This window comes from Vulpes lagopus, chromosome 7, assembly GCF_018345385.1.
Source record: "Vulpes lagopus strain Blue_001 chromosome 7, ASM1834538v1, whole genome shotgun sequence".
NCBI lineage: Eukaryota > Metazoa > Chordata > Mammalia > Carnivora > Canidae > Vulpes > Vulpes lagopus.
The window spans coordinates 18,576,380-18,588,753 of NC_054830.1; the positions used below are offsets into that span (position 1 = coordinate 18,576,380).

The window sequence follows — 12,374 nt, forward strand, 5'->3', positions numbered from 1 at the left end:
GTACTCTAAGATCATGACCCGAGCCAAAGGCAGACACTTAACTGACTGAGCCACCCAGGTGCCCTGTGGCATAGGCAATCTTAGCCACCCCTCCAGCACCATCTTCTTAGGAACCTTGCCCTACCGTCTCTGTACCTTCTTTTCCTTTCCCTTAAATTATGATAAAATATATAGAACATAAAATTTCTCATCTTAAGGGCAGCCCTGGTGGTGCAGCAGTTTAGCACCGCCTGCAGCCCGGGGTGTGATCTTGGAGACCCGGGATCAAGTCCCGCGTTGGGCTCCCTGCATGGAGCCTGCTTCTCCCTCTGCCTGTGTCTCTGCCTTTCTCTCTCTGTCTCTGGATAGATAAATAAATCTTTTTTTTTTAATAAATAAATCTTTAAAAAAAATTTTCTCATCTTAACCATTGTTTGTTTTTTTTAAGATTTTATTTATTAATTAGAGAGAGAGAGAGAGAGAGAGAGAGAGAGGCAGAGACACAGGCAGAGGGAGAAGCAGGCTCCATGCAGGGAGCCCCATGCGGACGGATCCCGGGTCTCCAGGATCAAGCCCTGGGGTGAAGGCAGTGCTAAGCCGCTGGGCCACCCGGGCTGCCCGTCTTAATCATTTTAAATGTGTAGTTCAGTTGTGTTAAGTATATTCCTATTGTCATGCAGCCAGCCTCCAGAACCCTTTGTCTTCCTAAACTGAACCTGAACCCCCTACCCCTGCGTTTCCCTCCTTGCCTCAGTCTCCAGCACCCACCATTCTGTTTTCTGACTCTACAAATTTGACTGCTCTGGGGACCTCGTATAAGTGGAATCATACAACATCCTGCTCTGTCGCTGGTTTATTTCACTGAGCATAATGTCCTCACGGCTTTCATCCATACCGTGGCATGTATCAGGATTTCCTTCCTTTTTAGGGCTGAGTATTCCGTGGTGTGTATATACCACATTTTGTTTGTCCATTCATCCATCAGTGGACATTTGATTTGTTTCCACCTTTTGACCGCTCTTGATGATGCTTCCACATTCATGGTATATACAGATACCTCTTCAAGATTCTGAGTATACATCCAGAAGCAGAATTCCTGGATAATATGGTAATTCTATCTTTAATTTTTTGAGAAACTACCATAGTGTGACTGTACCATTTTACATTCCTACCAGCAGGACACAAGAGTTCCAGTTTTTCCCATCCTTGCCAACACTTATTACTCTCTCTGTTTTTTCCTTTTTCTTTTTTTGGTGGTTGCCATTCTAATCAATGTGAAGTGGTGTCTCATTGTGCTTTTGATTTGCATTTCCCTATTGATTAGTGGTGTTGAGTACCTTTTCATGTTCTTATTGGCCATTTGTATGTCTTGTTTAAGTGTATTTGCCCGTTTTTAATAGGATTGTTTGTTGTTGTTGTTTCGTAGGAATTATTTTTAGATATTGGATATTGGCCCCTTATCAGATTATGACTTAACACATATTTTCTCCCATTTTGTGGCTTGCCTTGTCACTGTGGTTGGTACCTTTGTTGCACAGTTTTCATTTTGATGAAGTCCAACTTATCTGTTCTTTCTCTTTTGCCTGTGCTTTTGTTGTCATAGCCCAAAAGTTGGTGGTAAATCTTGAAGTCCTCTTCACATGTTTTCTTCTAAGAGTTTTATAGTTTTAGCTTGTAAGTTTTGATCTTTGATCCATTTTGAGTTAATTTTTGTAAAAGATGTGAGGTAGTAGACCACCATTCTTTTGCATGTGGAGATTCTGTTCTCTCTCTCCCTTATTTATTGCAATGACTGTCCTTTCCCCATTGAATGGTCTTGACATCTTGTCAAAAATCCTTTGCTCGTATATGTGAGGGTTTATTTCTGAGCTCTCTGTACTATTCCATTGATCTGTATGTCCATCTTTATGCCAATACCACACTGTCTTGATAATTGTAGCTTTGCAGTAAGTTTTGAAATCAGGAAGTAGGAGATCTCCAGCTTTGTTTTATTTCGGAATTATTTTGGCTATTTGGGCCCCTTGAGACTCCATATGAATTTTAGGATAGATTTTTTTCTATTTCTGCAAAAAATACCATTGGAGTTTTGTTAGGAATTGCATTAAATCTGTAATTTGCTTTGGGTAGTATTGTTACCTTAACAATATTAAGTCTTCCAGTCCATGAACATGGGTTGTCTTTCCATTTACTTGTGTCGTTAAAATTTTTTTTCAGCAACATTTTATAGTTTTCAGTGTACACATCTTTCACCTTCTTGGTTAGATTTATACCTTGATTTTACTTTTTTATGCTAATCTTGATTTCCTTTTTGGATTGTTCATTGCTAGTGCATAGAAACACAACTGATGGGGTGCCTGGGTTGTGGCCATTGGTTAAACACCTGACTCTTGGTTTCAGCTCAGGTCATGATCTCAGGGTTGTGAGGTTGAACCCTGCATCTGGCTCTATGCTCAGCACAGTCCGCTTAAGACTCTCTCTCCCTCTCCCACTGTCCTTACCCTCTGCATGCATTCTTTATCAAATAAATAAATCTTAAAACAAAACTGACTTTTGTGTGTTGATTTTGTGCCCTGCATATTTCCTGAATTCATTTATTCTAACAGTTTTTGTGTGTGTGTGTGTGTGGAGTCTTGAGGGTTTTCTACATATAAGATCATGTTATCTGTCAGTAAAGATAATTTTACTCCTTCCTATCTAATTTGGATGGCCTTTATTTCTTTTTGTTGCCTAATTGTCCTAGCCAAGACTTCCAGTACTATGTTGAGTAAAAGTAGCAAAAGCAGGCATCCTTGTCTTGTTCCTTTTTTTTTTTCCTTGTCTTGTTCCTAATCGGAAAGAAAACGCTTTTAGTTTTTCACTATTTTGTGTGACGTTCATTGTGGGCTTTTCATACTATAGCCCTTATTATGTTGAACTGTTTTCTGCTCCATCTTCAGTGCTCACACTCCTGCCTCCTTCTCATTCACTTTCTCCCATTAGTAAAGAGAAACACCCGTGATACCTGTCCTTTACAACTGCCTACAGCAACAACTCCCTCCTTCCTTCTCTATGTCTTAGCTACCTCATTTTCCCTTCCCTCTTGGCCCAGCACAGGCTCCTCCACTACTCTGAAATAGTCTTGCAAGGTCTCTCGCAAGCCCCGCCCCTTTTGCAGAAACATCCTCACCCCCATTACAGTGGTCCTTGGGTACACTGGTGCCACACACACCGCCCCCTCTTCCTCAGACTTAGTCTTCTCTGGCCTTCTGTGGCAGTAGGTTCCCAGCAGGCCTTCTGGGTCGGGCCCACCCTCTGATACCTGCTTATATCTTCTTGGGTTCTCAGGTTTGAGGACAAATCAAAGCTGGAGTCAGGTCCAGATGCTCTGGCTCTAAGAAATGTGGGTGCTCTGGGTCTGTGCTGGGGCCTGGTTGGTGACCCCTCCTGGGCACAGACCATGTGGGAACCATACCATGGGGAACAGGGTCTTTGGCAGGTTGTTTGCTTTCTATGGTCTCTGTTCCACCAGTAGTCACTCTACCTTCTACCTTCCCACCGTCTTCTGCTTTGAGCTCTAGACCTGCTTCCTCAATACCACCTCTTTGGGGGCATTTTTAGGCACCCCGTACTGTGTGTGGTCCTCAGCCACATCCCCTCCGCCCTGGACCCAGCCTGCTTCTCCAGTATTGCTGACTTTTGTGAAGGTTCCATCACTCCCAGAAATGTGGGCTCCAGGCTTGGTGCAAGCAGCCCTTTGTCCCTGCGGCCATCAGGACCTCCCCATTTCTGGCCACCTTGTCTCCTGTCTGCTGTCCTGGACCTAGAGTAGGCTAGGTAGCTTCTTCACTGCCCTGTCCCCACTTGTCCCTGTAGCTCCTTTTGCCCTGGGCAGTGTTCCAACCCAGACTCTGGCACACAGCACCTTCTCACTTAAAACCTCTACCTACATACCTACCTACCTTTTGTTTGTTCTTTTCCTTTCTTTCTTTATTTTAGAAAGGGAAGGAGAGAGAGGCAGGGGGAGGGGCAGAGGGAGAGGGAGCGAGAATCCTAAGCAGGCTCCACGCCCAGCGCAAATCCCGACTTGGGGCTCCATCTCAAGACCCTAAGATCATGACCTGAGAAGATATCAAAAGTCAGATGCTTAACCAACTGAGCCACCCAGGCACGCCTAAAACCTGTACCGTTAAAAAATGCGAGCAGGAATTCTGGTCTATGCTGGGGTGTTGGCCTCTCTAGGCACGGTGCACCCTCTTGCCTGCTGAGCACGTTACTGGCCTGTCTGAGCCACTGCTCCCACTGAGGAACAAGGAAGTCTTTCCCAAGCCCCAGGCCAAGCCATGCCTCCTGTGACCCTTTCCACGAACAGCCCAGCAGCACCCATTTGTATCTCCTGCAGGAGAAGATGCTAGACATATACTGGCTGCTGCGCGTCTGCCTGCGGACCATCGAGCATGGGGACCGCACGGGTTCTCTCTTTGCTTTCATGCCTGAGTTCTACTTGAGTGTGGCCATCAACAGCTACAGCGCTCTCAAGAATTACTTTGGCCCCGTGCACAGCATGGAGGAGCTCCCAGGTGACAAGGCCATTTAGGCCAGAGGGGGCCGAAAGGGGGCCATTGGTGTGAGCCCTAGCAGCCCTGTTCTGAGCCCTCATGGCCCAGTAGCACACATCCATGGAGGGAGGAGGGGAGGCAGCTCCTGCTCTTCTGGGCCCTGTATTAGACAAGTGTTTGCAAAAGCCCCACACCATGGAGGGTCTTGCCCTGGTACCAGCAGCCACAGAGCCAACAGCTCCTCTCTGGTGCTGGGAAGGAAGGAGACAAAATGGAGTGTGGGATGGGGGCCCCTCCAGCTTTCACTTTCTTCTTGGTGCCACTGTGGCCTGGGAGCCGGCCAGCCTCACCTGATGGCCCTGGCCCTGGCCTCTGGCCTCGGGATGTGTCAGCCCCCGGCAGCCTGGCTTGTGCTCCTTTGCAGATCACAATGGGGGTGGTGCTCTGTGGAGGCCGTAGACAGGAGCTTGGGCTTCTCACAGACTGCTGATTTCAGGCTGGGCTTGGTGGTCATTGTCTGGATCAGGCTGCGGGCTCTTGAGCCCCTGGCCTGTCCCCTGTCCCGCCCCGGGCCTAGGTGCAGGCTTTGTCCTCAGAGGCGGAGCCGTGGGTGCCCAAGGGGCTTTGACTGCTGAGCCATCGAGGGTGTGCTGAGATGGGCTTGAGCCCAGTCAGGAACTCTTGCAGAACCTGGCCTCCCCCACAGTGAGTCTGTGCGATGGCCTGTCACAGTCAGTGAATGCCATGCCTGAAGTCCCTGGATGACTGGCTCTTGGAGTCAGCTCTGGAGCCCGCTGCCCAAGCCCACTCACCCTGCCAAGGGATGTGCCTGCTCCTGGAGCCCCAGCTCCTGGCCAAGCACTCCTACTACCCCATCCTGCAGGCTACGAAGAGACCCTGACCCGCCTGGCTGCCATCCTTGCCAAACACTTTGCAGACACACGCATCGTGGGCACTGGTGAGGGGCCATACAGAGGGCTTGGGGGGATGGGGGTGGGATGGTGCCTCTGGATGGCTGTTTTCTTCTCAGAATGCCAGCCGGGTGTGCTTGAGCCATGGGGACTCGGGCTCATGCCGGGTACCTGCTGAGGCATGGCCTGTCCCAACAGACATCCGTGACTCACTGATGCAGGCCCTGGCCAGCTATGTGTGCTACCCACACTCCCTGCGAGCCGTGGAGCGGATCCCTGAGGAGCAGTGAGTGCGGGTCAGAGCAGGGAGGTGTGCGCTCTGCCTGGCACGACACCATGCCCGGCCTCACTCCTTGCCCACCACCCCTTGCCCTTGCAGGCGTGTGGCCATGGTGAGGAGCCTCCTGGCTCCCTATGAGCAGCGGCCCTGGGCCCAGACCAACTGGATCCTGGTGCGGCTCTGGAGGGTAAGCCTGGCTGGAGGGGAGTTGGCTGTGGTGGGCTGAAGGGAAGGGAAGGGCTGTCCTATCCCACTGACCCCCATTGACCACCCCCCTCCCCGTCACAGGGCTGTGGGTTCGGGTACCGCTACACACGGCTGCCACACCTGCTGAAAACCAAACCTGAGGATGCCAACTTGCCCAGCCTCCAGAGTGAGTGGCCAGGTTGGGTGACTGGGGGGCCCTGGCCTCCTGTTCTTGGGTCCTCTAGGATTCTTCTCCCTTCTCTCAGCCTCTCTCCTGTACTCATGCTGGGCCCCAACTCTGCCCCCTGGGGTTTCCATTTCTTGGCTTCCTGTCAATCTAGGGATACTCTGCGCCTCCTCTCCCTTGCTCCCTAGTCCCACGTGTACCCTTTGGGCCTGAATGCTCTGCTGGGTCACAGGGAAAAGAGGCGGCATCTTCCCAGGCTGCTGGCAACTGACACAGAGTTAGGACTCTGAACGAGCTCCGTGACCTCCAGCCTGGTCCCAGCACCATGTCCTTCTCCCCCTTCATTGCCATCTGCTGATGCCAGAACTTGGATACTTGAGTCAAGGCAGGGGCACAGACTAGGGGGTGTCCAGGGCCCAAGAGGGTGCCCATGGGGCTTCCAAGAGGAAGGGGCATTTGGTTGGGAGCAGAGGCTTTGCTCTCTCCAGGGGCCATGGCCCAGCAGAGCCCTGTGAACCTTCACCTAGGCCAGGTCTGGGGTTGTCCAGCTTGCAGTCTGCCTGCCACACGCTGTGCTCACCTTATATAGTGGTTCTTGGCCCACGGGTGTGTGTCTGCACTCGTGGGCAGGGTTTCTGCATGAAGGAGTCCCCAGAGGCTGGGGACTTGTGCAAAGTCATGCATCAGTCCTCGCCACTTTTTTTGGTTGTGCCCGCAGGTAGAACTGAGCTGCAGATGGAGAATGGCAGTGGGATCAGATACTTGTCCTGCTGCTGTAGGAACTATTGATTTGCATGGGGTGAGGCGGGGGGCGGGGGTGTCCAGCCCAGCTGCGGCTAAGGGCTCTGGTTACTGCTCCTTACCAGACCAGACTTGGCACCCACCACCTCGGCCATATGCCAAGGCCAGGCCAAGGGCAGCAGAGAAGAGTAGAGGACAGCAGGGCTCAAGCAGTAGGTCTTAGGGACACTGACCTCGATATGAGTCGAAGTCTGGGTCACCCTGTCTGGGTCTCACCCTCCCTGAAGGGCATGTGGCTGAGAACTCACTGGGATGATGCTAGGGCCTAAGGGATAGTTGGGGCTGGGAATGACTTCAGCCTGTGGCTTGCCCAGTAGATGGACAGATTTAGCCCTAAACCTCAGACAGTGCTGTACCCTGTCCTCCTGCCTTCGTGACCTGAGCATCCTCAGGGAGCCATCTTTTTGTCCTTACACCAATGGCCCAACAAATGAGGACAGAGGTGTAGGCAGGAGCCTCAGACTGGAGTTCCCAATGCTACCTCCTCATGCCCCTGCAGAGCCCTGCCCCTCCACCCTGCTTCAGCAGCACATGGCAGACCTGCTGCGGGAGGGTCCCGACGTGGCACCCAGCTTCCTCAACAGTGTCCTCAACCAGCTCAACTGGGCCTTCTCCGAGTTCATTGGCATGATCCAGGAGGTGGGTCATGGTGGGTCGTGTAGGCTGGGGCACTACAGTGGACCAGGCACAATTGGAATTGTGGCCAGGCCACTGACTGCTGCCCACCCACCCACTGGTGGCTCAGATCCAACAGGCTGCTGAGCGCCTAGAGCGGAACTTTGTGGATAGTCGGCAGCTCAAGGTGTGTGCCACCTGCTTTGACCTCTCAGTCAGCCTGCTGCGTGTCCTGGAGATGACCATCACGCTGGTGCCTGAGATATTCCTTGACTGGTCCCGGCCTACCTCTGAGATGCTGCTGCGGCGTCTTGCACAGGTGTGTCCATCTGGGCAGGGTAGGGGGGACCCCTGGGAATGCCCCGGTGGTGAGCCCACCCATCCACCCACCAACGGGCTCCTGCCCTTACAGCTGCTGAACCAGGTGCTGAACCGGGTGACGGCTGAGAGGAACCTGTTTACCGTGTGGTCACCCTGCGACTGCCTGGTGAGGACCTAGTGCCCTGCACCCAACATATCACAGGCCTTGGTTCCTCTGCTAGGAGCAGTGATGCCTCATTGTCCAATCTGCATCAAGACAGGCCGGCTTAGCACCCTCAGCCTTAGCTCGCCCTTCTAAGGGGAGGACGATGGGGAGGGAGGCTGGTGCTAGCCAGGCAGGCCCAGGTCCCCTATAGTTGGAGCATGTGGGTAGCTCTTCCCCTCCCACCTTTCCCCTTAGGCCTGGAGAGCGTGGACCACTACCCCATTCTTGTGGCTGTGACGGGCATCCTGGTGCGGCTTCTGGTGCATGGTCCAGCCTCAGGGTGAGTGTTAGGCACCTGGGCCCAGGGGAGCTAGTGTGCTGATGGGAGTAGGCTGGCCAGGGCGCCCTACAGCTGTTTCTTCATCTCTACAATGAATCTCAGTATTAGGTGTTTGAGGTGGGGTGAGGTGTGGTAGGGGTGGGGGAGGTAGTGAGGTACAAATTGCCTAACTAGGTGGCAACAGCAGTCAGTGGCTCTGAGTAGGAGAATCAGGGACCCCATCAGAACAGGATGTCCCAGCACCATGGTCAGAGCCACTGGCTCGTGGTTATGCCACAGGCAAGGGTGGGGTGCTATCCTGTACAGGATGGGATCAGAGGCTGAGGACACACACTACTACTTGTGTTTGCGAAGGCTCCGGAAATGAGCATGTACCACTTTTATTAAGGAACTCCATGACAGCTGGATCCAGGATGCTTGTAGGAGCCCCCAGCTCAGCACCCACAAAGAGGGGTTCTCAGATCCTTCTTCCCTGCCTCCCTGCTGTGGGTGATAAGATGCATATGAGACCAGGGCACTGCCTCAGCCATTAGGCCCAGACCAGTGCCAGCCCTTAAGAGGCTTCTACCCTCCAGGGACACTGAGTTCCGGCTCAGCCCTCCCATCTTGGCCCTGCTCAGCAGGCTTTTTACTGCTAAAAAGCTGAGGGACAGGCCTTAACTGCTATCTTGTGAGCCTATGGAAGAGGCCCTGTTCTCAGAGTGGCCTGTGGATGCCGCTGGCCAGAGATAGCAGGACTGCTCTGACTCGGGCTCAGGCCAGGCGCCCCTAGGGGGGATGTCCCTTGAGGAGCCTGGCCTGCCTTCTGTCTGCCCATCAGACTGCATGGAGTTGTGTAGCTTGATGCAGGTTAGATGTTGGTGCATGCTTCCTCCTTCTACCCTGGGTGGGGGCCTAGGTCTTCTTTAGAGCTCTCTCCCTCTTTCCCTGTGGGCCCACTCTCTTCCTGTCACATTGGGAAGGGGAAGATGGTTATTCTTCGATTCTTCACCACTACTGCTTGATAGCTGCCTTGGCCCCTAAGGGTGTACCTGGGGCTCTAGTGCAAGGGCTCTTCTAGATGGCCCCAGTTCTAGTCCTTGTGGGACATTTGGGTAGCGGCAGGTCCTGCTAGAGCCTAGTGCCCTTGGGCCTGTGTTAGAGCAGAGCAGTAGAGAGGATGGGGAGCCCGGCCCTTGTATTATGAGTAAGGCTGCTGTAGTTGAGGCTGAGGCCACACAGGAGGCTGGAAGACCAAGCCCAGCACTCCCGACTAGCATCTGACAGCTGTCCGGGAGGCAGCAGGGAGCAGGGCAAGCAGCGGGCAGTCGGTGGCCTGGCTCCTGAGCCCAGGGCAGCTTAGGTCATCACCAGACCCTCAGAGCCTGTGGAGCTGGCCGACTCAGAGCCAGCTTTGAGCCGCAGGCCCACGGGATTGTAGAGATCAAAGTCCTCAGCCACTGCCAGCTGCACGCGCCCATTGAGGCCCCTCCTGCCCGGCTCCAGAAAGACCACATGCTTGTGGACACTGGCCTTGCGGCTGAGCACATCTGGCGGGGTGGTGCTGAGCACGGAGGACTGTGCGCTCAGCTCCCGGAGAGGGCTCGGTGCCCGGGGCCAGCAGCGACAGCGGCAGGTGCGGCGGTAGCAGCGGCGGCAGCCGGGGCAGGGCGGCGCAAACAAGTAGAGCAGCACGAGCACCAGGCCCACGGCGCAGCCCAGCAGGGTGGTGAAGCCCGTGTTGAAAGCCTCAGGCTCAGGGTGCGGGAAGTGCACGCTCACGTTGTACTCATGCGTCTGGTTATGATGCAGGCGGGGCCCGCTGGCCAGACACACGAAGACCCCCTCATGCTGCGGCTGCGCGTTGCTGATGGCCAAGCTGCCGTCAGCCAGCACCGAGATACTGCCATCTCGGGATCCTGGTGCCACAAGCAGCTCATGCTGCGGGGACACCCAGGCGACGCGGACAGCTGGGGCGCTGGTGTTGCAGCGCAGTGTCAGGGACCGACCCATCTGCACATGCAGCTGCTCTTCCGGCCGCTCTAGGCCCCGAGCCAGGGCAGTTGAGCAGTTCTGGAAGATACGGCTGTGCTCAAAGAAGCGCACTCGGGACGCAGGCACCTTGAAGGCCAGGCACATGTATTCTCGGGCGAAGTCGCTCACAGCACTGAGGCCCCGCTGTTGCCAGCGCCGCAGCAGGTGGTAGAGGCGGCAGTCACAGGGCAGGGGGTTGTTGTGCAGGTAAAGGCCGTTCTTGAGAAAGGCTGGCAGGGCAGCCAGGTGGGCCACGGGGATGCGGCCCAGGCGGTTGGAGGACAGGTCCAGAGTACGGAGGTGGGTGGTGCCCAGCCCGTGTAGGTGGTCGAAAGAGAAGGATGAGAGTTCATTGCAACCCAGGTAGAGACGGCTGAGTGCGCCCAGGCCTCGGAAGGCATGCACATCCAAGTGCGCCAGGCGGTTATTGAACAGCAGCAGCCTCTCGAGCGCCCCCAGCCCGTCGAGGTCATGGCGTCCCAGCGCCCGCAGCGCGTTAGATGATAAATCGAGCAGCCGCAGAGCGCTGGCGTTGGTGAAGACTCCGCGACCTAGCACATCCAGCTCGTTGTGGCCTAGGCGCAGGGCGCGCAGCCGGGAGAGGGGCGCCAGCCAGCCGGGGCGCAGGCGCTGGAGTGCGTTGTGGCTCAGGTCAAGGTCTGCGGCGGCAGCCGGCAGTGCAGCCGGCACGTCCTGCAGCCCCAGGCCCGCACAGCTCAGTAGGTCGGCGGCGCACACACATTTGTAGGGGCAGTTATGGGGCATGGAGGGCAGGAAGCCCTCTGTGCCTAGGCTGCCCACCCCGACGCGCGACATGCACAGTAGGGCGCCCAGCAGCACCAGCCAGGCCATGGTGGTGACTGCCAGAGGTGGGTGGGACGGCGCAGCTCCGGGACTCACCCACTTCTGCTGGCTGCGTGCTCCACCCCGCACGCCGAGAGCCCCGGCTCCCCGGCTCCCGGGGCCGTGCTGTACTCAGCACTCTCCTCCGGATTCCCCAGCTCACCGGGTGCTTCCCTGGTCAGCTTCTAAATACTCTCTCGGGGGAGGGCGGGGCCTCAGCCTCTCATTGGCTCCTGTTGGAGGGGGCGGGGCGGCTCCCCCAACAACCAAGGTTCGTGCGTGACCGCCAGGGGGGGCGCGAGTTCGTCGCCCAGTACCCACGTCCCCTGGAACAGGAGGGGAAACCTGGGAAGCATTCCTTTAAGCTGCTAGTGATGTTCTTTATTTGTTGTCTTTGGGTTAGTGTTTATTAGGGTAATTAGGGTGTAGGTGGACTTTCACTATCTGCTGGTCATCCCCCTAAATTGGCACCCAGGATGTATGGGTTCTTACTAGAATCTAGAATGAGGGACATGTGAAAAATAGGGAGGTGGACTGGGTTGTCCCACCACCCCCCCAGCCCTCCAACAGGTACTGCTTTCTGACTACCCTTGCCCCCTCTCCCACCTAGGACAGAGAGAGCCACATCAGTGCTCCTTGCTGATCCCTGCTTCCAGCTCCGCTCTATATGTTATCTCCTGGGGCAGTCAGAGCCCCCTGCCCCTGGCACTGCCCTTCCTGCCCCTGACCGGAAGCGCTTCTCCCTGCAGAGCTGTGAGTGGACCAGGGATGGATCAGGGATTTGGGACTGGGATAGATCAGGAGTCTCAAGAAGAGCAAATTCTCAAATTGTGGTACTTAAGAGGCACTGGGTTCTAGGTGGGTCTGACACCTGCTACCCAACCCCCCTCCAGACACAGATTACATCAGCCTTGAGGAGTTGGCCCAGGTGGAACAGATGCTGGCACACCTCACCTCTGCATCTGCCCAGGCAGCGGCAGCCTCCCTGGTGAGTGGGGGGCCACAGCAACCAGGTGTACACCACCCACATACATGTTGGCATAACTGTGCACACTACATAGGCATGGTCAGTCTGAGCATCCAACCCCAGCCCACCCTGCACTCTGCTCCCTGCAGCCCACCAGCGAGGAGGACCTCTGCCCCATCTGCTATGCTCACCCTATTTCTGCTGTGTTCCAGCCCTGTGGCCATAAGTCCTGCAAGTAAGTGGGCCCCATG

General features: G+C 55.0%; 2 protein-coding genes across 2 annotated transcripts in view; one reads left to right on the top strand and one right to left on the bottom strand.

Moving 5' to 3' along the window:
- RNF123 (ring finger protein 123) overlaps positions 1-12,374 on the top strand; it is a 29,171-nt gene that overhangs the window by 16,388 nt on the left and 409 nt on the right. Inside the window, 13 exon segments of the mRNA XM_041764235.1 lie at positions 4,358-4,535; positions 5,398-5,472; positions 5,624-5,711; positions 5,805-5,892; positions 5,994-6,078; positions 7,379-7,518; positions 7,625-7,813; positions 7,907-7,952; positions 7,955-7,981; positions 8,216-8,300; positions 11,767-11,909; positions 12,050-12,144; positions 12,273-12,358. Of these exon segments, the coding sequence (XP_041620169.1) occupies positions 4,358-4,535; positions 5,398-5,472; positions 5,624-5,711; positions 5,805-5,892; positions 5,994-6,078; positions 7,379-7,518; positions 7,625-7,813; positions 7,907-7,952; positions 7,955-7,981; positions 8,216-8,300; positions 11,767-11,909; positions 12,050-12,144; positions 12,273-12,358 (1,325 nt within the window).
- AMIGO3 (adhesion molecule with Ig like domain 3) lies at positions 8,348-11,194 on the bottom strand. Its single transcript, XM_041764243.1, has one exon. The coding sequence runs from the start codon at positions 11,163-11,165 to the stop codon at positions 9,639-9,641; it is 1,527 nt and encodes a 508-aa protein (XP_041620177.1). The 5' UTR covers positions 11,166-11,194; the 3' UTR covers positions 8,348-9,638.

Bases quoted from the DNA above. Each gene is read 5' to 3' on its own strand.
- AMIGO3 (XM_041764243.1), bottom strand. From the start codon at position 11,165: ATGGCCTGGCTGGTGCTGCTGGGCGCCCTACTGTGCATGTCGCGCGTC.